Genomic DNA, 23,966 nt, shown 5'->3' with positions numbered 1-23,966 from the left:
ACCCTGAAAATCAATTGCGAACCGTGGTGATGGCGACCGAACCTAGTGTGCGGCGCATTTCGGCCTCGTCTACATCGTGGCTGTCCTCGACGGCGCCCCAGCGGTTGATCTGGCTCTGCACCTCCACCTCTGCCGCCTGTGCCGCCTGCTCGACCGAAAGATGGCGCGAGACAAGGCCGAGGCTGATGAGGAACGACTTGGTGAGCATCACGCTGCGCTCGAATGCGGCGAGGTCAAAGTGGTCCAGCCTAGCCAGATGGTCCGCGAACGTGTCGAGCGTTCCTCGCGGATGGCTGTTTCCGAGCAGCCCGGTGAAGGGTGTGATCTTGACACCGTAGGTCTGGTTGACGTGGGCGAGGAGCGGTTGCCAGTGCTGTTCCTGCAGCTCCACCAGTGCCTTTGGTTGCGTCTCTTGAAAGCTACCTCCCCCAAAAACACGTCAGCCATGCTTGAACAAAAGAAACGTGGGTTGGAGGGATGGACTTACCAGATGGTTTCGTTTTCGAGGTAGCGCAGGAGATCGCCCTGGATGCCCACGCGCTCGCTGCTATCCGAGCACGCATCCAACGCCCTCGCAGCCAGACTCGTCAGCGGCAGTGCGTGGGGTTTGAGCACTTTGTCCTGTTCATTCCACTCCTGGGCCATGCACGTCGCCAGCAACTCCCGCTCTTTGGGGACGACAATCGTCTGTCCACTCGGCGTACGGATCGCCCTGTCATCGAGCAACACCCTGAATCCATCGCACTCGGACGAGGGCGGTGCGAGCGAGACCGTCTTCCAGAATCGAGCCTTGAGCCGTTCGGCCCTGTCCAGCGCGGCTTCCTCAAGCGCGACGCGGGAGGTGTGCAGCCCCGCAAAGCGCGAGCCTGCCCGCAGAGAATGCCCAATCGCGGTCCGAGAGAGTAGCAACATCTTGATGGCCAGACGGTGGTCGAAAAGGTTTCCCCCCAACCCCCGGGACGCACTTTCTTCGCTTTCACCCAAAACCCGCCGCCAATCCCACCATCCCTCCCCGACTTCCGAATTTTTACCCCGCCGCTTTGATGTAAATCTAACAAATTGAAATGTTTTCCTTTCCCCTTTCCCTACTCCAAGCCACCAGCACATCTGGTTCTCACTGCGGTACAAGCTTACACCAGTGCAATCGAAAGGACGATCAATTGAATGCGACGAGGTCGATGCCCCAGCTCCTGCGCACCTGCACGATCGCCATGAGCTCCTTGATGAATTCCTCCAGCACGATCGTGTTGTCCAGCACGCTCGACAGCGTCGCCTTGCCGCTGCTGTTCGCATCGCCCGTGGTCGGTGGGGGACGCCACATCTCTGCACCCGCCGCCGGATGGGTCTTGACGACAACGGCGGCGGTCTGACGAAAGTGCTCCGCGTACGGATTGATCGTCGAGCTCGAGATCTTCCTCTCTCCCGCAGTGGGGCGCTCGGGTTCCGTCTTAGCCGCCGTCGCAGCGCGTGTAGGTCGCCCTCCAAACAGACGTGCAATTGCACTCCTCCCCGCCGCTTCCTCCACCACCACCGTCGGTGCCGCACTCGTGCTTGCTGCGGGAGCGGGGAAGAGGGCGGGCAGCGAGTCCCGCCGGTCATCGACGATGCCAAACTCGCGCTCCGCCACCCGCGCCGCCGTGTCCGTCTGCAGCTTGCGCCCACTCTGCACTACGCGAGGTAAGGTCAGGCACGGGGATACACGACTCTTGCCCTCTGCTGGGCTGTCGTCTTCGGACGCATCGTGCTGCAGCGCCTCGCTGAGATCGTCCGTGAGCACCAGACTCCTTCTACGCGCCGCAAGGAAGGCGTCAAACCCAGCCACTGCCGTACGGTACGCCTCGACCTGCTGCACCAACCCACCCAGCAACTCCACCAGCGCCGGCGTTGCGTTCGCCGCGTCGCATGCGTGGGTGAGCCATCCTTCGAGACTGCGCAACGGCGAGCAAGCGAGCGCCACAACCACGCCCGTCGTTGCGAGATTCACCTCGACCGGCTGCGCAAAGAGCCTGGCGAGGCTGCCAAACAGCTGCTGCACCAACGCGTCCGTTGCCTGCAGCCGCAGCTTGCCCGTCCCGAGCTCGAGCGCGAGCGCAAACGTGCTGTCGAGCCGCAGTGCGCGCTCGGCATCGAGCAGGTAGTTGCCCAGCGACGCATGCAGCCAGTCGGCGCCCTCGCCGCGGCCAAACGGCGCGAGCAGCGCCGCGAGCGCATCCATCTCGCCAAAGTGCATCTCGATGCGTCCAAGATCCCCCATGTCACCCGCTTCTACCGTCCACTCGTCTATCGCAGCTGAGGCCGGGTGGCGCGGCGCCTGCAGCAGCCCACTGCACGCCCTCACACCATGACACACCACCAGGGTCCGGGCGAGCTTGAGCGCCGCCACGCGCGTGGCTGCTCGCTTGCGCTCATCGAGACAGTCGAGGATGAGATCCTTGACGCTGTACCGATCCGCGGGGTCGGCGGGTAAGTTGATCTCGTAGGCCGCCTCTGCGGACGCACCGTCGGCGGGCAGCAGAAAGTCGAGCGCCACGTCGGTCAAGATATGTCCGCTGCGCAGCACGATCAGCATGACATCGAGATAGTTGAGCACCGCGGCGGAGCTGCCGTCAAAGTCGCTGCTCTCCATGAGCGAAGGATACACGACGTTACGAATAAACGTGTCGCGGATCGCCAGCGCGATGGCGCGCGCGAGTTTACGGATCATCGGATCCAGTTCCCGCACACCCGCCGTTTCGCTCACTGCATCCTTCTCACCCACCTCGTCCGCACAGGTCGCGTCGGTGAGGTTTCGCGAGGTGAGCCAGAGCGAGTCCAGCACGTCCTGGCAGAACTCGATGAGGTCGACCACCAGCCTCAGCTGCATCTGGAGCTCTTTATCGTCGCTCTGGGTTGCCGGAGCCAGCGCCTCGGACGCGCCCGCCTCGTCGGCGTCGCAAGCCGAGCTGCTGGCCAGCGTGATGCTCGCCCGCCCAGGCTGCGAAGAGGCCGGCTCGATCGAGGCCGGGTCATACCGCGGGGCCGGCTTCATCCGCGAGGGCAGCAGCCCGTACGCAGCACCCAACCCCGCCCCCAGCACGTCGGCGAAGTCGGAATGCGCAATAAACGCTGCCAGGGAGCGTCGAATGTCATCGCCCCCGGACGAGACGCGTTTGGTCGCAGGTCTGCCCTTGGCGCTCTGCAACGACGACTTAGAAGGCGCACTTACGCCCTCGAGCGAGATGAGAAAGAGCAGGCCTGCTCGCGCGAGCTCGCCAATCCGGCCCTCACGGTGGACGAATTTGAGCAGATACGAAAAGAGCGGGAAACGCAGTCGTCGCTTGGCGTGTTTTGGTGCTGTGTGTGCAGTTGAGGGCTGAATGGTGGCGGTAGAGTCGACGGATCCGGTGGGCGACGCAGGCCTGCCCTGCCAGTCTTGACTTGCCGCGCTCGCCAGATCCGGCGATGGTTGCCCGGATGACGACGGATCGTCGAGCATGCTTTGGCTGACGATAATTGATCCGTCCTTGAGACTGCGTGCCTCTCCCGAGTCGTCTGCATCGTCGACCGCTTCGTCGCTGAAGAAGATCTGGAGCAGATCGGGGGTATTGCGGATGCGGCTTGCGATGTGGCACATGAGATCCACAAGGTCCTCTTCATAGTCAGCCTCTGGCACCGCAGCCGCGTTACTCGAAGACGAGCTCGTCGGCCTGTTCGCTTCAAACGAGTCGTCGTCCATCTGGAACCTCGCTGCCTCCTCATCGAGACACAGCTGGATGAGCTGCGAGATGGGTTTGTTCACCGCGTGTCTCGACAGAAACCTCTCATCGAGCAGGATGATCAAGTTGGTGAGCGTGCGGATCGTCTCTCCACGAACACCCTTGGGACGATCGTCGACGGAGAGATGCACGAGTTGCGTGAGCACATCGTACTTGAGGAGGTACTCCATGCATGCGCCCGTGTGGCTGTCGTTGCTGCGGTTGCTCTCGAACACGAGTGCATCCACGAGACGCTGCAGCCTGCGTGGGAGGTCGGAGCGGGCGATGCCAAAGAAGAGCGCACGCTCGTCTGGGGTTTCGAGCTCAGCCTGGACGGCTTGCCAGTCTGCGTGGAAGACGTCTACGCTGCCAACGGGATGGAGCGAGGGCTTGTGGCGCAGGCGCGGCGAGCCGGTAATGCCTGCAGCAGCCTTGGCGGGCGTGGTGACGAGGCCCGAGAGCCGGCTGAGATATTCCATACTCGTTAAGATGCGCAGGGCGCGCAGATAGTCGCCGATGCCATGCGCACAAGAGGCAAGGCGGGTCCAGATGATGGTTCCACGTCAGGATTGGGGCTGTGGAGGCGGCAAAGTGTTGCTCTTGGCAGCGGCTGCACCCTGAGCACAGGGCAGAGAGCACACGCGTGTCGGCGAATCTTGAGCAATGTTAGATTGGTGGAGTGGGGATCCGCTTTGAAATGCTGACCAATTCAAGAGCCGTGTTTCCAAGTCCTTCCGATTCGACGGCGCTCGTCGACACGCGGACTGGGCCTCCTATGGACCCCATCGTATCCGACCATCGTTTGGTAGATCCGCAACCCACCGCACCCCGGCCTCACGACGCATCAATGTCTGCCAACGCGCTCACCCGAGCCTTCCCCAAGGCGCTCAAGGAGGTGCGTCTGCACCTCTGCCAGACCGGCCAGGCCTCGGCCGGTGCGAGGTGAGTTTTTGCTATCCCTGACCCTTGGCTCAAGACAGGCCATACGTATTGCAGCAGGTATTGATCGAACGCTGACACGTTGATCCTTTGCCGTTCGATGCTGTGCAGGAAGTTCCTCGAGTCCAACTACAAGCCCATCAAGCAGTCGAACCCGGACGTGCCGTTCCTGGTGCGAGAGGCGAGCGGTACGCCTGCGCGCGCCTTTGCGCGATTCGGTAAGTAGCATCACCAGCTGCCGACGACTCTCAAACGCAAAGCGTCTCCGACTGACGACCGACTCATCCACTTGTTGTGCGCATCCTACTCGACCTTTTGATTGCAGAGCGTGGCGTGGAGAAGCGCGTCGAGCTCGACGGTCTCAGCTCCGCCGATGTCGAGAAGAAGATCGGCGAGCTGCTGTCGTCGTCGGCGTGAGCATTGTGCTGGTACCCAATACATTCATCTCTGCATGCTCTCATACACACCGACGTCTGGAACAGCTCAACACGACAGAGCATGAGTGTGACTGGCGAGATGGACCTAGTCCCACAACGGTTCAATCACAAAACTGGCAGGTTCTTGTGTCGCTAAGTCCAGTGTTTCTCTGAATCTGTGAGCCGTCTCTACATTGAATCTGAGTGGATCTCTGAATCCATCCTTTCGTTAGTACAGCCTCAGCGTACGAAGCGTCGACGAGGCACGAGTGTGGTCCGGCGACCGGATCAGCGGTGCCTTGAACTGGGCGTGAATTTGGACCGTCCGAAAACCGTGAATGACGGCGATTTTGGCCTGGGAAATGCTCGGCTCAAGAGCAGCCTATCGGGGCTGAGCTATTTCGAGGTGGAGGCAGCCCACTCTCTGCGACTTCACGTCAGACCGCTCGAGCCGACGCTTGACTTGCTGCCACCATAGCCCAACCGCCACACCGCCACGATGAAGATCACGTCGCGCCACATCGAGAAGGACGGCTCGGGACGGGTGACCATGGTGCCCGAAGAAGAGTAAGTGACTCGGCGCACACTGGATGTGCTCGCGCGAACGATTGCTGACCTTTGCACTTGGTGTATGGACAGCGAGGACATGTATCATCTGTACAACCTCATCGAGCAGGGCGACCGGGTACGTGCGGCGGCGGTGCGTCGGGTGCAGTCGGAATCGTCGACGGGATCGATAGAATCGCACCGGGTGCGACTCAACCTCACCATCCAAGTGGTCAAGACCACGTTCGATGCCACTGGCTCGAGTGCGCCTCCAGATCCCTCGGCCGCCTCGGCAGCAGCAGCATCCTCCTCAACACCCGCAGACGAGGAAGTCAGCCGTGCAGCCGCGGTGGGCGGCTCGGGTGGGGAAGGTGCAACGCTGCAAGTGGCAGGTCGAGTGGTGGAGGAGAATCCACACGTCAAGATGGGTGCCTACCACACGCTCGATCTCGAAATCAACCGTGCGCTCACCATCACCAAGGAGAGCTGGGACGCGGTTCATCTCGAGCGTCTTGGTGAGAGTACCGACGTCTCGCAGCGTGCCGAAGTCGGCGCAGTTGTGCTTGGCGATGGCACTGCCGCCATCTGTCTGCTGACGGGACACATGACGGTGGTCCGCCAACGCATCGACGTTCCCATCCCACGCAAGCGCAAAGGTCTCCCAGCCACAGCAGCCGACAAAGCCACCGCGCGCTTCTACGTCCAAGTGTACAACGCCGTCGTCAAGCTGCTCTCACTTCCAGCCCTCCGGCTGGTCATCTTGGCGTCTCCCGGCTTCACGCGCGATTCGGTGTACGACTTTCTATTCGAAGAAGCCACTCGCCGTGGGGACAAGATCCTCATTGGAGGCGAGGCGCGACGCAAATTCCTCAAGATCCACTGCAGCTCTCCGCACGTCCACTCGCTCATGGAGGTGCTTCGCAGCCCCGAGGTGAATGCCCAGCTCAAGGACACCAAGTTCGCACGCGAGGGCCAGCTGCTCGAGCGCTTCATGAAGCAGCTTGCCAGCGACGAACTGCGTGCATGGTATGGCGAGAAGCACGTTCTGCTCGCCGCAGCAAGAGGTGCGATCGGCGTGCTGCTCATCTCCGACGGTCTCTTCCGAGCTGCCGATCCAAGCCGACGCAAAAAGTTCGTCGAGCTTGTAGAAGAGGTGCGTGCACAGGGAGGCGAGGTGGCCATCTTTAGCTCGATGCACGAGAGCGGACGTCAGCTCAACGCGCTCACGGGAATCGCTGCCATCCTCACCTACCCGCTCGACATCGAGGTGGTCGAAGCGGAAGAGGCCGAGGACGCCAATCCACGCAACGACACATCATAGCAGCAGCCGACCTTCCGTTCATCAATCGATACCAATGCCAAGAAACCAGGCTCTTTTCTCCACTAGGTTGGTGTGTGCCGATCTCACATCCAAGGAAAAAAGGGTTGCGCACGTGACGTGAAGCCAGCGTTGTCGAGGAGCGCTTGTGGGACGCGTTCTTGGCCAGCACAATGCGAGTTGGAAATTTGGAGCCCGAGCCCAGGCCGTGTGTTGGTCTCGTTTTTGAGGGTTCATGCTTCTGGCCCGCATTGACAATTGTTGGTCAAGCCCGCACCACTGCCGATTGACAGCCGATCGCAGCTCGAAATGCTCAGACGTTGGCTCAAAAAGTGGAGCGGGAGCGAGTGAGCGAGTGACTGAGTTGCGGAAAGAGTGTGCTGTGCTGTGCTGTGCTGTGCTGTGCTGCACAGGAGGAGGAGATGCCGCATTTCCACCTTTCCACCGTCACCTCATCACATTCCACCTCATCTGCAACACCGCGCTTCCCATCCACCAGCATCCATCGCAGCCGTATACGTCCCTCTCCAATGCTGCACAACAACAGCCTCGTCCCGTCCTCGTAAACGACCCGTCTTTGTCCGTAGTGAAGCCCGGCCGGGGCATCGGCATACACTCGGCCTCGTACATAGTAGCGATATCCTTCCGACTTGCTGACACAGGAGCTGGACTCCAAACGCAGCAGCATCACTACTCTGCCCACCATGGCCGAATCCTCCATCAACGTGTGCGTCCGCATTCGCCCCTTCAGTCAGAAGGAGGCGTCACAGCTTGCTCCCAATGAGGACCACACACCCTTCCTCGGCGACGGCGGTCTCGCTGGTGGCATCTCTCCCAACAAGATCATGCCTCCATCCACAGCAGCCACCTCCACGCTCAAAACACGCTTCGTCCGCCCCATCGTCAAACCAATGGACCAAAAGGTGCTCGTCTTTGACCCGCCCGACACCAATCCGCTGACGCGCCTCCTCAACTCCAATCCCCTCGCACACGGCAACAGGCGCAACAAGGACGTCCGCTACGCCTTCGACCGCGTCTTTGACTCCACCGCTTCCCAGACCGACGTTTTTGCAGAAACCTGCAAGCCTCTCCTCGACGGCATCCTCAACGGCTACAACGCCAGCGTCTTTGCCTACGGCGCCACCGGCTGCGGAAAGACACACACCATCAGCGGAACCCCGCAAGACCCCGGCCTCATCTTCCTCACCATGAAGGAGCTCTACAACCGCATCCAGGACGCGCGCGACGACTCGGACGTCCACATCCGTCTCTCCTACCTCGAGATCTACAACGAGACCATCCGCGACCTCCTCAGCGCAGAACCCACCCCTCCGGGCAGCGGCCTCGCCCTGCGCGAAGACGCCAACAACCGCATCTCCGTCGTCGGCATCACAGAGCTCGTCCCCGAAAGCCCAGAGAGCGTGCTCGAATACATCCAGGAAGGCAACCTCCGCCGCACCATGAGCCCCACCGAGGCCAACGCCGTCAGCTCCCGCTCCCACGCCGTCCTCCAGATCAACGTCACCCAGAAACCGCGCACCGCCAGCATGACCGAACAGACCACCTCCGCCTCGCTCAACATCATCGACCTCGCCGGCTCCGAGCGCGCCTCGGCCACCCGCAACAACGGCGCACGCATGAAGGAGGGCGCCAACATCAACAAGTCGCTCCTCGCCCTCGGCAACTGCATCAACGCCCTCTGCCAGTCCGGAGGCGTCCGCAAGCACGTCCCCTATCGCAACTCCAAGCTCACCCGTCTGCTCAAGTTTTCGCTCGGCGGCAACTGCAAGACCGTCATGGTCGTCTGCATCAGTCCCTCGAGCGCACACTACGAAGAGACGCACAACGCGCTCAAGTACGCCAACCAGGCCAAAAACATCCGCACCAAGGTCAGCCGCAACATGATCAACGTAGACCGCCACGTCGCACAGTACGTACAGGCCATTCACGAGCTCAAAGAAGAAAACGAGCGGCTGCGCGCAAAGCTCCAAGAGCGCGGCTCGCTCGAGTCCGCCGCCGAGAAGCGCAAACGCGCAGAGATGGGCCGCGAGGTCGACGACGCCAAGAAGCGCATGCGCGAGAGCACCGACAGCGTCACGCGCCTCGTCACGGACAAGGCGGCGCTCGAGGCCATCACCACCGCGTCCGAGACCAGGCTCGCCGAGCTGCGCAAGCGTCTCGGCGTCGTCGAGGCCGATCTGGCCCACTTCAGCGCCCGCGGAGAGGTGCTGCCTTCGGACCTCGAAGGCGAGCGCGATGTGCTCCGCAAGATGGTCGCTGCCGAGGAACGCACGCTTCATGACGAGACCACAGCGGCCGGCGTGCGCAGCCTGCTCAACAGCCTCCAGATGCAGCGCGGCATCATCGTCGCCGCATCGCACAACCAAAAGTTCGACGCGGAGGCTTCCGAGACCATCCAGACGCTCGGCAACGCCATGCTCGCCGAGGTCGAGGCGCAACAGGCCAAGGTCAAGCTCGCAGGCATGCTCGACGTGCTGCGACGCACCACGGCCGAGGCGACGCAGCTCGTCGCGGTCGCCACGCGCAGCACCATTGCTCTTCGCGAGGTGGCCGGCGAGCTCGAATACCGCGCCACGCATGCAGCCAAAGACAACCCCGAGGAGCTGTCGTCGACGCTGGCGCTGCTCGCGTCGCAGCTGCGCAGCATTGCGGGCGAGAACGACAAGGCCTTTGAGACCGTGTGCGGCGCCACGCTTGCGGCGGTTGTACCTCTGCCCGCGGTCGCGGCGGCTGCAGGTGCGCCTGTGAAACAAGCCAGACCCGCACTTGGCTCGACACTGCGCCGGTCGCGTACTTCCTTAGCGCTCGCGCCGGCGAATGCAGCCGCAAGCACGTCGCACAGCACGAACCGAGCGGCGTCCTCGTCGGCGACGAGCGGATTCGGCCGCGCGGTGACGGCTTCGTCACGCCGCGCATCCCTAGCACCTGCCTTGCCACGCTCCACGAGCATGCACGCCGGTAGCTCTCCCGCCGCTGCCGTGCCCACCGCGAGCGCGTCAGCAGCGTCCACGCGACCCGGATTCGCGGCGCCCACGTCGTCATCTTCGGCGCGCTCGCACGCAGGCGCAGGCGCAGGTAGTCCTGGCCGCGCGCCCCCCGTGCGCCGGGCGAGTGCTGCCGCGCGCCGCCTGAGCACCGCGCGACCGGCACGCACGGTGTCTGGGCCCGCGCCGACGGCGCCCGTCGAGGAGAAGAAGAAGTTCCGCTGGGCCGACGAAGCGGGCGAAGGCGCGATCGACGATCAAGGCCTGGGCCGCGCTGTCGACGCGCAGGCCGAGAGCGGCGCGAGCAGCAGCAGCGGTGCCGAGTGGGAGGACCTGTCCGATGGCCGTACCACGCCCGCAACTGCACCGGAGCCCTCAGCCCCAGCACCCGCCAAGCCTGCTGCGCGGTTGCTCGGCTCGTCGTCGGGCAAGTTAGCCGGGTTCCCGGGGGCCAAACGCAGCGTGTCGACGGCGAGCGCGCTGTCGCCGCTGCGCGAGGCGGGGGCGAGCGCGGACGAGGCAGATGTGTCGGGTGCCTCGCCCGTGGGCACACAGCGTATGCCGCTCGCCCCCGCTCCGGGCGCGCTCAACGCCGCCCTTCCGCTGTTCGGCGGGATCAACGCCGACACGTTCAACGCGAGCGTGGCGGTGAAGAAGGCGTTCCCACGGCCGAGTGCCGGTGGGCCCGGGCCGATTCGTCGACGTACGCGCACCAGCGTCGCCGTCGCCGCACTGGGCCATCCCTCACTAGCCGCCCCCGCCCCCGCAGCGGCGATGGGTAGGGTGCCTGGGCAGAGTGGGGTGGGAGACAGGGTCAAGGCCACGCGCGTAGTCGCACCCGCCATGCGTGCGTCGTCGTCACTATTCAGCTAGCCTCATCAAACTCGTTCGATATGATCGTGTAGCATTGCGCATGTGTGTGAGGGGGTGGGGATTAGAGACAGTTGTTTTGCCACCAGTGAAGTTCCTGTTGGGTGGCATCTTTGATATTCTTGGCGTCTCTGAATCCATGGCCCTCACCCTCGTAGAGAACATACTTCCAATCAGTGCCCTGTTTTCTTCCTGCCGCCTTGAGTCTGTCGACAAGTTGGTCGGCTTGACTTTTGGGGACGACCTTATCTTCGGTGCCTTGGAGGATGAGGATGGGTGCCTTGATCTTGTGTGCCATAAACAGGGGCGATCTGTCGTGGTAGACGTCGGGCACCTGTTCGGGGGTGCCACCGATGAGTTGGAAGGGATACTGCGATTCGAACTTGTGCGATTCCTGCGCGAGCAGCGTTAGTGACGATACGCCGTACCGCGACACGCCTCCCGCAAATACAGTGGGGTGGAGGCAGAGGGCGGCGAGCACGGTGTAGCCACCTGCCGAACCACCACTGATCAACATCGATGCAGGATCCGCCATCGAGCCCTGCTTCGCCTTGCCGGTGGATCGCGTGGGTAGATGGCGCTGCAGCGCGCGGTAGATACGCTGCACAACTCCGAGTCGAGGTTGAATGCCGGAAAACAGGGGTTCGATACGGGCACCGGTGCCAACGCGTGTGACGAGCGCAAGGTAGTCGACCACGCTAAAGTAGCGCATCCCCTCGGCGACGTAGACATCCATCACCGTGTCTTGCGGTACCAGCCGCGAGCTGGTTCGGCACAACACCTTGCGACCGAAGAGCGAGAGCGCACGTTGGATGGACAGTTGCACCCCAAGCCCCGGGATGACAGCTACCGTCTCGACACAAACCCTCGCCGCCTTGCTCGCCACATACGGCAACACCGCCATCGTCGCCGCTCCAGCCGTGAGCACTCTACGTCCAGCCACGGTACCTGCACGCAGCACGCTCGGGATACAGTGCGACCACCTCTGCAACCAAGCGGGCAAGTACGTCGCAGCCACCACTGCCAACCCCACCGACGCACCACCCAGCACAATGTCGCCCCATCCCCATGCAGCCCTCGTATTGCGCAGAGTGACCTTGCACCCACCTGCTCCTTCCTCCACCGTCACTGCCCCCGCCTCGTCCGCTTCGCCTTCGATGAGCCTGCGCACCTCGTCCTGCTGCTTTGCTGTGAGCTGTGCGAACGACTTGTCCCCCACGCTCGCCGAGGATCCCAGGAACTTGGCCGCGGCCACGCAGTCGACCACGTCCGTCACGCCCCATTCGCCCGTCAACCGCTCGAGGTACTCTCTACCATACCCCGTGCTACCGCCATAGTTGACCGCACACACCATGAACCCCCTGCTGGTCCAGAACTGCGTCGCCAGATTGAAGCCCATCCCGGCGCTGCTGGACGGTCCGCCGTGAATCGTAAACACGCACGGCGGAACCGTCCCCTCCGGCGCCACATAGTCCCTGTTCTTGGGCTCGAACACAAGCGCATGCGCAGTGGCCGGCTTGCCATCAGGCAGCGTAGTGGGGAACTCGATCTCGCGCGCCGCGCTCAGATACGCCCTATCCACCTTACCCTCTGCGACGAGGTTCGAGGACCGCTTCACCACCGTAATGTTCGCCGGCTGCACCACGTATCCGCCCGCCGCGAGGCCGCGCAGATCGATGCGCACCAGTGCCGTCGGCTCGTCCGGCTGCGTCGCGAGCAGCACAAACGACGTCGCCGTCAGCCGGCGCAGCTGCGAACACGACACGTACGGCGTCGTGAGCGGAATCAGCCGCGGGCGACGAAGGTTAATCAACCCAAGGCGATCCTTGGCGCCCTCGGTGTACGTGACGACGAGCATGTCCGGCGACAGCGCCACATAGTCCGAGTTGTTGCTCGTCCAGCACGGCGCACTGAAGTCGTGCTTCACCGGCTCCGGAAGCACCGCCTCGGGCGAAGCGACCACTAGAGCCGCCTCGGATCGGGAGCTGACGCTCGTCGAGTAGAGGTTCAAGAACCCCGTCGCGTCGCAGGTGAAGAAGAGCCTGGCTGCGTCGTCGGCCGGGTTGGCAGGGATGCCCCACACCGGGTTCTGGAGCACCTGCTGCTTGGCGCCTGCACCTGCTGCGGCCGGAACCTTGATCTGCGTGGGCGAGACGAGCCTGGGCTTAGCCGGGTCGGCACGATCGAGCCTGGCGACCCACAGCTGCGTGTCCCACCACGGCATGCTCGGATGGTTCCAGCTGACCCAGCAGACGTACTTGCCGTTGGGCGAGAAGCGCGCAAACGTGTAGAAGTCGCGCCTCTGCGGCCCGTCTCTCTCCGTCTCCTCCTCAGCCTTCTTGCCCTCCAGCAGCGTATGCACTTTAGCCGGGGTGCTCGACATATCCAGCAACACGATCGAGTTGACCACCGTCGATGGCGTGTCGTCCGTATGATCCTCCTCGATCGCCAGGCACAGATCCTTATCGCTCGGGTGCGCGCCAAAGTCCGCATACCGAATCGCAGCATTCTCGGGCGTGATCACCTTGGGCTCTTCGCCTTGTGCGGCTCGTAGCACGTCGAATGACTTGTGGTTGTAGTCCGAAAAGATGAAGCTGCCGTCGGCGAGGCTGGCTGCTGCGCCGCCGCCGTATTCATGCACGCTAGAGCGCGCGTTGTACTTGCCGGCGCTCACCTCGACCGCGTCGTCGGACGAGAGCGTCGAGGTGTGCATGAGTGCATACCGGCCCGCCTCGCTCATGCGCAGCTCGACCCACGCCACGTCTTGGCCGCCCTCGGCATTGGCAGGCACCAGCACCTCTTGCAGGCCCGTGGCTTTCTGCAGCAGCAGGTCGGTGGTGATGGGCGACTCCCAGAAGCCGTACTTTGCCACCGTCTTGGATGCCGCCTTCGATGGTTGGGAGGACGTCATTGCTGGAGCGTGGAACAATGTGGGAAAGAAGGGAGGGGAGACGGAGCAGCTCAGCGCGCGAGGTTGAAGAAAAGACGAAGGTCTGTGCTTTGGCTGCCGAGACCCTTCGGCGCTGCGCCTTCCGAAAGAACCGATGGCGACCAATCGGCAGATCGCATCGGGCGACACAAGTGGAGGTTTAAGGTCGGAACTCAGCTTTCGTTTCAGCCCCACCTCCTCCATCCTCGCCGCCACCATCATCTTGGCCTTGATCTTTGGGTGCATAGCGGCAATACGATGAGTGCGGCAACCCCACGGAAAAAGTTCACGCAGCGCAACGTGTTCTACCTGCGCGCGTCGCCGTACGTGGTGCTGCAGACGATCCTGTACCTCGACTACCGGCACGTGGCGTGGATGAACGAGCATCCCGACATCCTCACGCAGGTGCTCTCGATCCTGCGCACGCGCATCATGCCGAAGCTGCGCAAGGAGTCCGACGCCTCCGGCAAGCTGTCGGCGATGAGCAAGAAGGAGCGCGTCGATGTCTATTCGGACCGCGACTTTCAGGTGGCCTACTTTTTCCGCCGCATGGACGACCGCCACTCGGTGCTGCTCAAGGAAAAGAGCCTCGTGTTCCCCGCAGACCCCACGCTTGCAGAGGTCAAGGTTGAGGATGAGGCCAACACCAACCTGCATGCGCCCATCCCGAGGGCGTCCGCAACTCCGGCGCCCGCAGCCGCTATGACCCCAGCGGTAGGGAGTTCGAGCGAGTCGGCTTTGCAGATCAAGGACTCGCCCGAGCCGGAAGCATTGCCGTCTTCGCCCAACGCTAGTATGGCTTCGTTATCGGGCGCGGATGACCACGCTCTTTTCAGGGGCCTCGGAGAAGACGACGACGACAGCCTTGCCATGCCCCCACCTGCATCCACCCGACGGCGGCGCGGCACAGACGATGCGGACAACACCACTGCACCGCGACGCTCGAAGCGCGTGCGCATCCAAGAAGACATCAAGCCCGATCCGGCCACCGATGCCACCGACGACCCGCCTGCTGAAGATCTTCCGCCGGCAAACGACTACGACGACTACAACGCCGACAATGCTGCGATCGTAATCACCGAGGAGGACGAGGAAAAGATGAAGCCCAAGCTGCACGTTCGCTATGCCGGATTCCGAATGTTAGTCGCATCCACCCTCCTGCTCTCTCTCTTCTCTCTCTGACATTTCTTTCACGCGTCGAAACAGATTCGGCAAGCTGTTGGTACTGGTGGTGGAACCGTCGAAGCGGACGTTGGCGGCGCATCCGGAGCTGTTTGGCGACAAACCCGCCACCGAGGTACGCCAGCTGTCCGTTGCGCGCGTGTCCGCCACACCTGGCGCAAGCAGCCGGGGCGAGGTTCAGGCGCAGTTTACATCGCTCGGACCGGCGGAGCGCTCCAGTCGCAACGCCAGCGTGGGCCGCGGCGCCACCCCGCTGTTCCGAGGCGGCTCGGCGTTTAGTGATGCCGGCACGCCCGGTCCTGCGACCACATCCGACACGCCCGCACCCGAAGAAGCGCAAACGGAGCAAGACGAGGATGTGGCAGAGCTCGAAGGGATCGAGCTGGCGACGCAGATGCTTGCGCGCGAAGAGCAGACGATCGGCGGTAATGACCTCGACGATGGCGACTAGTAATTCAGCTATTATTCCAGGATGCATCGCATGCGGCTGGCCACCACTTGTCCTGCAGCTGCACGTCTGCTGTGCGCGCATCGAGCGTGCCAAAGCGCTGACTCTTGGCATGGACCTCCAACAATGCCGACTGCACCACCGCCTCTGTCGAGTGAAACCCATCCTGCTGTTCAGTCTGTGACGGCGGTAGGTCGATGGTACACGCGTTGGCGATGTACGTTCCTGCATCCTCGAGACGCGTGGTAAAGGGGGCCCAGGGGAGGATGTACGACATTGCGAGCCTCGTCATGAGACCGGACTCGCGACACAGCTGCGTCTGTGGTACAAAGCCCGGCTGCACCACCACCACCTCCACCCTTCCTCTTGGCACGTCTTGCTTCTCGAAATCCTCCTCGAGCCTGCGTCGGAGCGCACGCACGCCGAGCATCTGAAGGAACTTTGACGCCGCATACGTCTCGCGCAACGTCCAAGCCTTGGTCTCATCCTCTGTTGATGCTGCAAAGAAGCTATCCAGATCGGTGATGTCCTTGAGGCTGCGATGCAGTGCGCTGCCGGTAAACACGATGCGTGTATGTCGACCGTTTTGGGCATTCTTTGCTATGGTCGGTGCGAGCATCGAAACCAACACGAGATGCGCAACATGATTCACGCAAGCCGTCTCCTCCACCCTCCCATTCGCATCCTCCATCCTGTCACTCGGATAATGTACAGCACCGGAAACTTTGTCTGTGTCCACGACGGTTTCGCGGCTCGACTTTGCAACGGCGGCATTGAGGAGCAGGATATCGGTTCCCTGCGCCGAGTCGGCGAGCTGGTGCTGCAGTGCCGACGCTGCTTGTCGAACGGACGAGAGCGAAGCCAGATCCAGAGGCTCGATGTGCAGATCCAGTGTGGACGATGTGCGGCTGGCGGTGCGGTACTGTGCGACGAGTCGATCGCGCGCCTGGACGACGCGGCTGGCGGTGGGATCGCGCACCAACAGCGTGAGACTGCACGGCGTGCGCAGGGCGGGCGACGCGAGCAGCGTCTTGAGCGCCTCGAATCCAAGACCCGAATGACCGCCCGTGGCGATGATGCGTGTCGCCATGATGCGCCTCCAGTGCGTGTTGGCAGGAGAGGATGATGGTGGAAGCGGAACCAGTCTGCGCTTGGTTGGTTGGTGGCGGCCGTGTGGAGGCGCTCGAGTGGACTTTGTTAGACCGGCGCTGTGTGGGCGCACGAATCTGTGCGACTTTTCTTGGACCCTGCATCGAGGCACAGCGCCGGAGCAAAGGCACAGGCCCAGGCACAGGCCCGCCTTGCGAGCAGCAACGCGCCGCCAAGCGTGGCCGGAATTGTCGGCAAGTCTTTTGCGTCCCCACCCGGCGCTCGAGTCGATTGAGTCGGGCTGAGATCGAGCGTCCCCCAAGCCCTGCAACGCACGCTCACTGCTTGGCTTGCCCACGCGTGCTTCTGTGAGGAAAGGCGGCCCCGAAGCCATGTGGCCTCGCTCGACGTTTCCTTGTGCGCGACTGTTCCTGACGCGACGCTGCTTCGTAATGCGTCGCGGCCGGCTGCGAGACGAGGGCGCTGCGAGATGGAGATGCTGCGAGATGAGACTGTCCGGACCGTTGCATTGGACAAGAAGCGCAAGGATGCATCATGCGGAAGAAATGCAAGCCGGGCAAATGCGCTGCGACATGCCTTTGTGCCGCGTCTCCAGCTCGCCAGCCACTGCAGCAGAATTGCAGTATGACAGCCCCCAGTACGATGGACGCTACTCTGCTCGAGGTTGTGTCGAGACCCCATCCGTGGAACGAGGATAGGTAGAGCAAAGTGTGGGGATGGGTGGCTACTGTACCCCGCAAAAGTGGCTCCGAGCTGCTCTGGAAAATCTGGGCGTGGAACAGTGTAATTCCACGCTCAGCCGGCTGCCTCGGAAAGGCGACTCCACAAAAAAGCAGCCGTGGCGAGGACCCTTCGCCCACCGCACCTTTCACTGGCTCCGATCACACCACCATCACCCCCACTCCCACCGCGATCCTTACTCGCCGCCATGTCGTACAAGAGCGAGGACGAGGCGCATGCCGCCTTCGAGCTCGTCTCCATGCGCCATGGTCGTGCGAGCGTGTCGTTTGAAAACTCGCCCACTCCCTCCTCCTCCGCCCCAAAAAAGCGCACCAAGGCAGCGTCCGACCCCAAACCATCCACATCGAAAAAGCCCGCCGACGACACTACCGACACCAAGGCCAAGAAGCGCAGGAGGGTGGTGGTGGCGTGCGACACGTGCCGCCGCAAAAAGATCAAGTGCGAGGGGCTGCCGAATCCGTCGAATACGTGCAACAACTGCACCGCCTACAACTACCGCTGCACCTTCAGCAGCGACGCCGACCGCTCCCGGGGCAAGTACGAGATCCTCGAGAGCAGGGTCGAGACGCTCCTCAGTGCGCTGCGCTCCGTCGCGCCGCATGTGGCGCAGCAGTACGAGCGCGGCGAGCTCAACGTCACCGGTCCTAGCGGCTCGAGTGCTCCACCGCAAAACGCAAATGCGTGGCAGTCGCTTGCGAGTCAAAAGACGGGCATCGAACATACGGACGATTCGGATCCGGCGCCAGAGGACGCCTCCTACAGTTCTGCATATGCACGCCACGACAACGAGCTGCCGTCCAGCTCGGCCGTACGACTGCAGCGCGGTGGCAGCGATCCAGACGAGCCAGCACAAGCATCCAGAAACGCTTCCGGGCAGGCGGCGAGCGCCACTGCTGCTTCGAACCGCGAGGAGCGCGATGCGCTGCTTCCCGATGTCGAGGACGGAAGGCCGCGCTACTTTGGCCACTCGTCCGCCATGACGCTCTTCAACACCATCGCCGCCGACAGTCGTCCCCCAAGTCCAGGCGCAGGATCACGGCACGCCCACACCACCAACCACGCCGGCATTAGCTACGAGACACACCGCCACGGCTCGCACAGCAAAAGCAAGTCGGCCGCCACCCCGATAGCAGGCTCTTCGTCTGCAGTGCCGGCGTCTGCGTCGGGCACAGCAGCAAAGGGCGCACCACGGCCGCTGTACCCAACCAACTCCAAGGAGTGGATCCAGCTGCTGCGGCGCAAGAACACCGTCGCGGTCGGACGCGACGATGCAGTCACCGAAGAGTGGTTCGAGCGCTACACGCTGCCCGACCACGACCTCATCCGCGACCTGCTCGACCTGTTCTTTGAAAAGCTGCATCCGCTCATGCCCATCGTGCACCGCCCCTCTCTCGAGCGCGACCTGGCCTCGGGCCGCGCCGACGTCGACTCGGCCTTCCGCGGGTTCGTCTTCACGATCCTGGCGATCGCGTCGCGCTTTAGCAACGATCCACGCGTGCTCGCCGATTCGGGCGACCCAGATACGGCGGGCGACCACTTTGCCGCCGCCAGCAGGCTGTACCACCAGGTGTACGCCGCGAGCCTCATCAACGTGCAGGTGATGATCATCACCGCCACGTTTATGCATGGCGCCATCGGGCCCGGCGCGAGCTGGACCGTGCTGGGCGTGGCGATTCGTGCACTGCAGGATATCGGCTTGCATCAGGAGAAGGCCTACCGCGGCTTTTCGCCGTACGAGAAGGAGCTCAGGCGACGCGTGTTCTGGGGCGCCTTTATCCTCGACTGCATCTTTTCCATCAACATGGGTCGACCGCTTGCACTCAAGCTCTCGGACTGCGACGTCAAGCTGCCGCTCGAGATTGACGACGAGACGCTGTTCCAGTACGAATCGGGTGGTGCCATCCCCACTCCGCCGGCGCGCGGTGAGGGGGAGAAGCCGATGGTGATGAGCGGCTTCATCCACATGATCAAGCTCAACGTGATCGTGCAAGATGTAGTCCACGTTCTGTATTCGCCGCGCTGGCGGGCGGATGCGGGCAAAAAGATGCAGCCCAGCAAGCAGCGCTCGGTGCCCGAGTACAAGGATATGGTGATCCTCTCGAAGCGGCTCGAGGAATGGGTGGCCGAAACCCCCGCGCATCTACGCACGATCGAGAGCCCCTTCCGGTTGCAGGCGGGCTTGGTTCAGTGTGGCACGCACGACATCCGGCTGTACATCCTCAAGCCGTTCCTGGAGCACAGTGCGTTGCGCAAGATGCTGCATCCGCAGTGCGTCTTCCACGCGCGCGAGTGCCTGCGCGTCGTGATCGCGCTGCACGAGGGCGACCACATGAGCGACCTTGTATTCATCTTTCAGCAGGCCTTCATGAGCACGGCGACGTTCATGATCACGGTGTGGCACGAGTGTCGCGACGCCGAACGGCTGGCGGAGGACAACGATCTGGTGGAATCGACGCTGCGCATCTTTGCCGCCTTTGACGACCGCTACTTTTCGCGCCTGTTCAGGAGGGCCCATCGCATTTTGCGCGATATCGCGCTGAGGTCGATGCATACGATGACGTCGGATCAGCGCGAGCGCGTGAGCCGCATGCTGGTGCGTGCAGACCAGCGCATGGCAGGCGCCTTGCCGGGCGTCATGCTAGCTGGCAAATCGACACTGCAGCAACCGAGGAACGATCCGGCCTTGCCACCGTCCGCGCGCATGGCGGCGAGGGGCGAGAGGTTCGATCGCCGCCCCAGCGGTCAATTGGGCGAGGCAGGCACAGCGCCCATCTCGGCGGCTTCGTACATCCACACCTGGTCGCCTATCCCCAGCGCACCCATGTCGCCCAACCGCACCTCGCTGAGCGAAACGAGCTATTCGGACGCTCCGATCACCTCGGCAGCATTTGCACAGTTCATGATGGACAGCGCCGCCGGTGCAACCTCCACCAGCAGTGGCGGCGCAACCGCATTGACGCAGGGAGCGTACAACCTGGGCGGTGCGGAGGCGCGTGCCCACGACGACGCCAACGGCGGGCCCGACTCGGGCGCCGGCAAGATGGCGATCCACCCTGCGTCGTTTGGCGATGCACGCGGCATCATGCCCATGTACGCCGACGATCCGGGCTCGGTGGCGCACCAGCTCGAAGAGCTCTCGTGGACGGACTACTTCTCCAAGTTCCTGGACGATATTGGTGGGGGCACACCCATGAGTGCGGGCCCCACGAGCGGCTCGGGCAGTATGGCGTCGCACTCGTACAACGCCACCGCACACGCACACACGCCCGGGTCGAATCTGGCGGCACTGGCGCATTCGCCGGCGGGATCCGTGTTCAACGAGATGCCGTTCGGCATGGGCTCGCCAACGTCACCCGCCAACCATGCCGCGCACTCGCAGTCGCCCCGACGATCCATCCACCCCTAACATAGCGACCAAGCCAGGCTCGATTTCGATTCCGAGATGAAACCGAACCTGCGCCCCGGTGTTGGTCTCGCCTCGGCTTGGTCACGCGGTGCAGCAGGCAGGCGGGCGCAACCAACGAAAAAAGAAAATCGGAAAAAAGAACCTTTTTTCCTCAAAAGCTTGACAAGTTGACATGGCTCGAGAGCGTGATTTGGCGCGCGGATGAGCGCGGGTGTTGTTCCGGATTTCGCCTTTTTCTCGCGACGTGGAGCCGGCGGAGAGAGGCAGGGAAACAGCGAAGGTCGAAAATGCGCAAAGAAAGCTCCGTCCATGCAGCCCAGTCTTGGCAAATGCAGACCCTGGGTTGCGCATCCAACTCTCATTCCTCCCTCGCAAGTGCATCTTGATCCAACACCACCATCCGCTACGCTCTCCTCTCTTTTCGCATAGATACCCCTCATACCCCGCTCGATAACAATGCACGCTGCTGCTGCGCTTGCTCTCATCGGCTCGCTCGCCGGAGTCGCCCAGGCGTTCGAGATCACCTTCCCCAACAGCAACGGCGGCTACTGGGTCGTAAGTCCGGTCCACCGAGATCGAGTGTGAGCCGCGAGATGCTGACCGACGCATTTGTTCTCAATACAGACCAACTACACCAACACTCTGGTACGAGCCATGCCTCCGCGGTAAACCTCGGCGCATACACCCCACTGACTATCGATTGAATTTCGAGTGCAATCTAGAACTGGAAGGCCAACTCGAGCGACGCGACCTTCTTCTCGGTGCAGCTGCTCAACTCGAACAGCAGCCAGCTCAACGGCAACTTCCAGATTGGAAACGCCCTGGTCACCGAGGTAAGCGCTCGCTCTTTCTTCTCGACCACCCCACTGTGTATGCTGACCGCTGCTTTTTCGCGCGAGTGTAGAATGGCACGGCGCAGATCTTTATCGACCGCATCCCGAGCGGCACCTACTCGCTCCTGTTTGTCAACAGCAGCAACTACGAGCTCGACAGGCCCCAGGTGTATTACGGTAAGTCTTACTCTCTTTCTCTCTGTGTTTGGATGAATGCAAGGCTGACTCTGCGGAATTTGGATGCGGGGGGCAGCTTCGAGCTCGTTCGAGGTGAAGCCGAACGGTACGCAGCCTGCCGAGGTGACGGCCAACACGAATGCGGACCCCAACAGCTCGGCCACCATGGCCGCCACGGGCTCGGCCACCGCCACGCTCGCCAGCACCAGCAGCACCGGCACTTCGCGCCCCAGTGGCGGCGCCAGCAACAGCGCCAGCACCATGCGTGCCGCAGCTTTCGTCGGCACCGCCGCTTCCGTCGTGCTGGGTGTGGGACTTGGTCTACTCGCTTGAGCGCAAGCCAAGCCGACGCGGTTGGAGCGCATACCGCTCGCCCATCATTGCAATGGACTTTTCGCCTTTGATTCGGAGCGAGTGTGTGGTGTGAAGGAGGCGTCGAGATGAAGTCTGGGCGTGTATCATTTGCGAGCACGGTGCGCGGCAAGCCAAGGCGGTTGCAAAGTGTTTGTTTCATTTGATGCGGGCAGAGGGCGGGCGCGTGACGGGGCCGTGCATATTGCAAGCGAGCGATTTTCTGGGCGGAAAAGCGCGTGAGTGTGCGCTGCCACCAGCCTTGAATGGCTGACACCACACCGCACTCCCCCACCATCTCAACGAGGCGCTCGCTCGCAGTCGCAAGCCGGTCATGTTTGGCATCTAGTCGCACCCATTGCTCCACTGCGTAGCCATGCCGGCTGCTACACTATCGCACTCGCGCAGTGCACGTATCCCGCTCGCCTCCCGACACGACGTCACCAACACCGGCATCGACGAGGACGAATGGGGGCCTCTGTCCGTGCCGCCTTCGAGTCAGGCTGCTGTGCCATGGGACGACCAAGTCGTCCCTGCCTTGCGGCGCAAGCTGGAGCAGCAGTCGCGCGACTTATCCAAGCGCATTAGCCGGATCGAAGAGAGCGATGTCGGCTGGGCACGTCCTCGCGAGTCCACTGATCGTCGGGACGCCCGTGCCTCGCGCGAGATCGTCCACACGCACCGCGAGTCGTCCATCGACCAGTACCACAACCGCTTCGCTACAGTACGCCCCGCCCGATCCCGCGCAGATGTGGCCGCATCCAGCTTTCCGTTCGACTCCCCCGCACCACGATCCAGTGGCTCGAGCGATGCAACGCAGCGAGCGCGGGACAAAGCGCGACAGATTGCTGCACGCCAACACGCCGCACGGCTCAGCCAAGCCTCGACCGACTCACCGCAGCCGGGAAGCATTGAGCCGATTCCACAGGTCGACCGCACATCGTTCGAACGCAGACGCATACGCACACACTCCACACCCATGCGGCCCAGCATCGACACCCCGCCACCCGTTCCCTCTTCACCCCCCGCGCTGGGGCACCAGCGAACAACATCGCTATCCCGACGCAAAGCAGCCGCCCTCGACCCCAAGCTGATCGAAGAATTCGGGCCACTCGGCAGTTCTTCCCCCAACGCACGGCGCGCCCAGCTCGATGATGCCTCGCCCATGCGCCGCACGCAGCCGGACGCATTCAAGTCGCTATCGGATGCATCCCTAACACCCGATCGTATACGCGGGATGAGGGAAGCCTCAGCCCCACCCGCTTTCGGCCGCACAGACGAGTTCGGCGCCCTCGGTGCAGTCGGTGCAGGTGCATCGCCCAGCAGGAGCGTCAACTGGGAGGACCAGATCATCCCCACCGTCGCACGCAAGCTCCAGCAACAGCACCTCCTCGCCGGTAATAGTACAAGCACGCACGAGGCGCTCATCGATACCTGGGACCGCAACGGCCTCCCGCTCAGCCAGACCGACTTTGCTGCACAGCAGCGTGCTGCTAGGCTCGAGGCCGAAGAGCGCCATGCCCAAGTACACCACGAGCCCACAGTCAAGGTGGAGCCAGAGCGAACCGAGAGCGAGGTGAGCGAGGCGCCAAAGATGGACAGGGCTAGGTCGAGCAACAGCCAGCGCAGTGCACAGCAGCGTCTCACGCAGCAGCAGGAACAAGTGCCCTTGCAAGAAATCGCACCGCCGAATAGGCAGCAGACATATGCAGCGCAGCCAGTTCACCAAGTCCCGGCCGCCACAGCGCCACCGGCAAAGCGCACAGACACGCACGGCAAGTCCGGCTGCTGCTGCATCGTCATGTAACGCCATCCCACACTCTCTGCCACGGACCCTTGTAAGCTCGATTCGCAATGCAAACGTTCCTTCTCCCATGTCATACGGGTGCCTCGCCAAGGGTGAGGTTGGGAAAAATATTGGGAATGTTAGGTTGGGGGGCGCAAGTGCACGTCCCCCGCCG

At 62.7% G+C, this 23,966-nt stretch overlaps 10 protein-coding genes across 10 annotated transcripts; 6 read left to right on the top strand and 4 right to left on the bottom strand.

Annotated features, from left to right (window-relative positions):
- Positions 1–10: 10 nt before the first annotated feature.
- Positions 11–912, bottom strand: PAN0_003c1605 (ATP12-domain-containing protein; the record flags this gene model as incomplete). The annotated part of the gene is made up of 2 exons (XM_014802564.1): positions 11–419; positions 488–912. The coding sequence occupies 2 exons, from the start codon at positions 910–912 to the stop codon at positions 11–13; spliced, it is 834 nt and encodes a 277-aa protein (XP_014658050.1).
- A 244-nt stretch (positions 913–1,156) lies between these two features.
- PAN0_003c1604 (uncharacterized protein) lies at positions 1,157–4,213 on the bottom strand (the record flags this gene model as incomplete). The annotated part of the gene is made up of 1 exon (XM_014802563.1): positions 1,157–4,213. The coding sequence occupies one exon, from the start codon at positions 4,211–4,213 to the stop codon at positions 1,157–1,159; it is 3,057 nt and encodes a 1,018-aa protein (XP_014658049.1).
- A 218-nt stretch (positions 4,214–4,431) lies between these two features.
- PAN0_003d1603 (NADH dehydrogenase, alpha subcomplex, subunit 2) lies at positions 4,432–5,090 on the top strand (the record flags this gene model as incomplete). Its single annotated transcript, XM_014802562.1, has 3 exons — positions 4,432–4,676; positions 4,785–4,891; positions 4,999–5,090. 3 exons carry the CDS (start codon positions 4,432–4,434, stop codon positions 5,088–5,090), a joined length of 444 nt encoding a protein of 147 aa, XP_014658048.1.
- Positions 5,091–5,588: 498 nt separating this feature from the next.
- PAN0_003d1602 (pelota) lies at positions 5,589–6,956 on the top strand (the record flags this gene model as incomplete). The annotated part of the gene is made up of 2 exons (XM_014802561.1): positions 5,589–5,656; positions 5,729–6,956. The coding sequence occupies 2 exons, from the start codon at positions 5,589–5,591 to the stop codon at positions 6,954–6,956; spliced, it is 1,296 nt and encodes a 431-aa protein (XP_014658047.1).
- A 701-nt stretch (positions 6,957–7,657) lies between these two features.
- On the top strand, positions 7,658–10,831 carry PAN0_003d1601 (chromosome-associated kinesin KIF4; the record flags this gene model as incomplete). The annotated part of the gene is made up of 1 exon (XM_014802560.1): positions 7,658–10,831. One exon carries the CDS (start codon positions 7,658–7,660, stop codon positions 10,829–10,831), a length of 3,174 nt encoding a protein of 1,057 aa, XP_014658046.1.
- A 61-nt stretch (positions 10,832–10,892) lies between these two features.
- Positions 10,893–13,739, bottom strand: PAN0_003c1600 (dipeptidyl aminopeptidase/acylaminoacyl peptidase; the record flags this gene model as incomplete). The annotated part of the gene is made up of 1 exon (XM_014802559.1): positions 10,893–13,739. One exon carries the CDS (start codon positions 13,737–13,739, stop codon positions 10,893–10,895), a length of 2,847 nt encoding a protein of 948 aa, XP_014658045.1.
- A 276-nt stretch (positions 13,740–14,015) lies between these two features.
- Positions 14,016–15,390, top strand: PAN0_003d1599 (uncharacterized protein; the record flags this gene model as incomplete). The annotated part of the gene is made up of 2 exons (XM_014802558.1): positions 14,016–14,896; positions 14,964–15,390. The coding sequence occupies 2 exons, from the start codon at positions 14,016–14,018 to the stop codon at positions 15,388–15,390; spliced, it is 1,308 nt and encodes a 435-aa protein (XP_014658044.1).
- Positions 15,391–15,394: 4 nt separating this feature from the next.
- Positions 15,395–16,870, bottom strand: PAN0_003c1598 (short-chain dehydrogenase reductase protein; the record flags this gene model as incomplete). The annotated part of the gene is made up of 1 exon (XM_014802557.1): positions 15,395–16,870. The coding sequence occupies one exon, from the start codon at positions 16,868–16,870 to the stop codon at positions 15,395–15,397; it is 1,476 nt and encodes a 491-aa protein (XP_014658043.1).
- A 555-nt stretch (positions 16,871–17,425) lies between these two features.
- Positions 17,426–20,644, top strand: PAN0_003d1597 (uncharacterized protein; the record flags this gene model as incomplete). Its single annotated transcript, XM_014802556.1, has 1 exon — positions 17,426–20,644. One exon carries the CDS (start codon positions 17,426–17,428, stop codon positions 20,642–20,644), a length of 3,219 nt encoding a protein of 1,072 aa, XP_014658042.1.
- A 456-nt stretch (positions 20,645–21,100) lies between these two features.
- On the top strand, positions 21,101–23,812 carry PAN0_003d1596 (uncharacterized protein; the record flags this gene model as incomplete). The annotated part of the gene is made up of 6 exons (XM_014802555.1): positions 21,101–21,199; positions 21,269–21,289; positions 21,367–21,477; positions 21,549–21,654; positions 21,731–21,961; positions 22,380–23,812. The coding sequence occupies 6 exons, from the start codon at positions 21,101–21,103 to the stop codon at positions 23,810–23,812; spliced, it is 2,001 nt and encodes a 666-aa protein (XP_014658041.1).
- Between the last annotated feature and the right edge of the window lie 154 nt (positions 23,813–23,966).

The sequence above is a fragment of the Moesziomyces antarcticus genome (assembly GCF_000747765.1).
Source record: "Moesziomyces antarcticus DNA, scaffold: scaffold_v10003, strain JCM 10317, whole genome shotgun sequence".
Taxonomy (NCBI): Eukaryota; Fungi; Basidiomycota; class Ustilaginomycetes; order Ustilaginales; family Ustilaginaceae; genus Moesziomyces; species Moesziomyces antarcticus.
The sequence above is the reverse complement of the archived record's forward strand: the minus strand, read 5'-3'. Positions and strand labels throughout refer to the sequence as shown.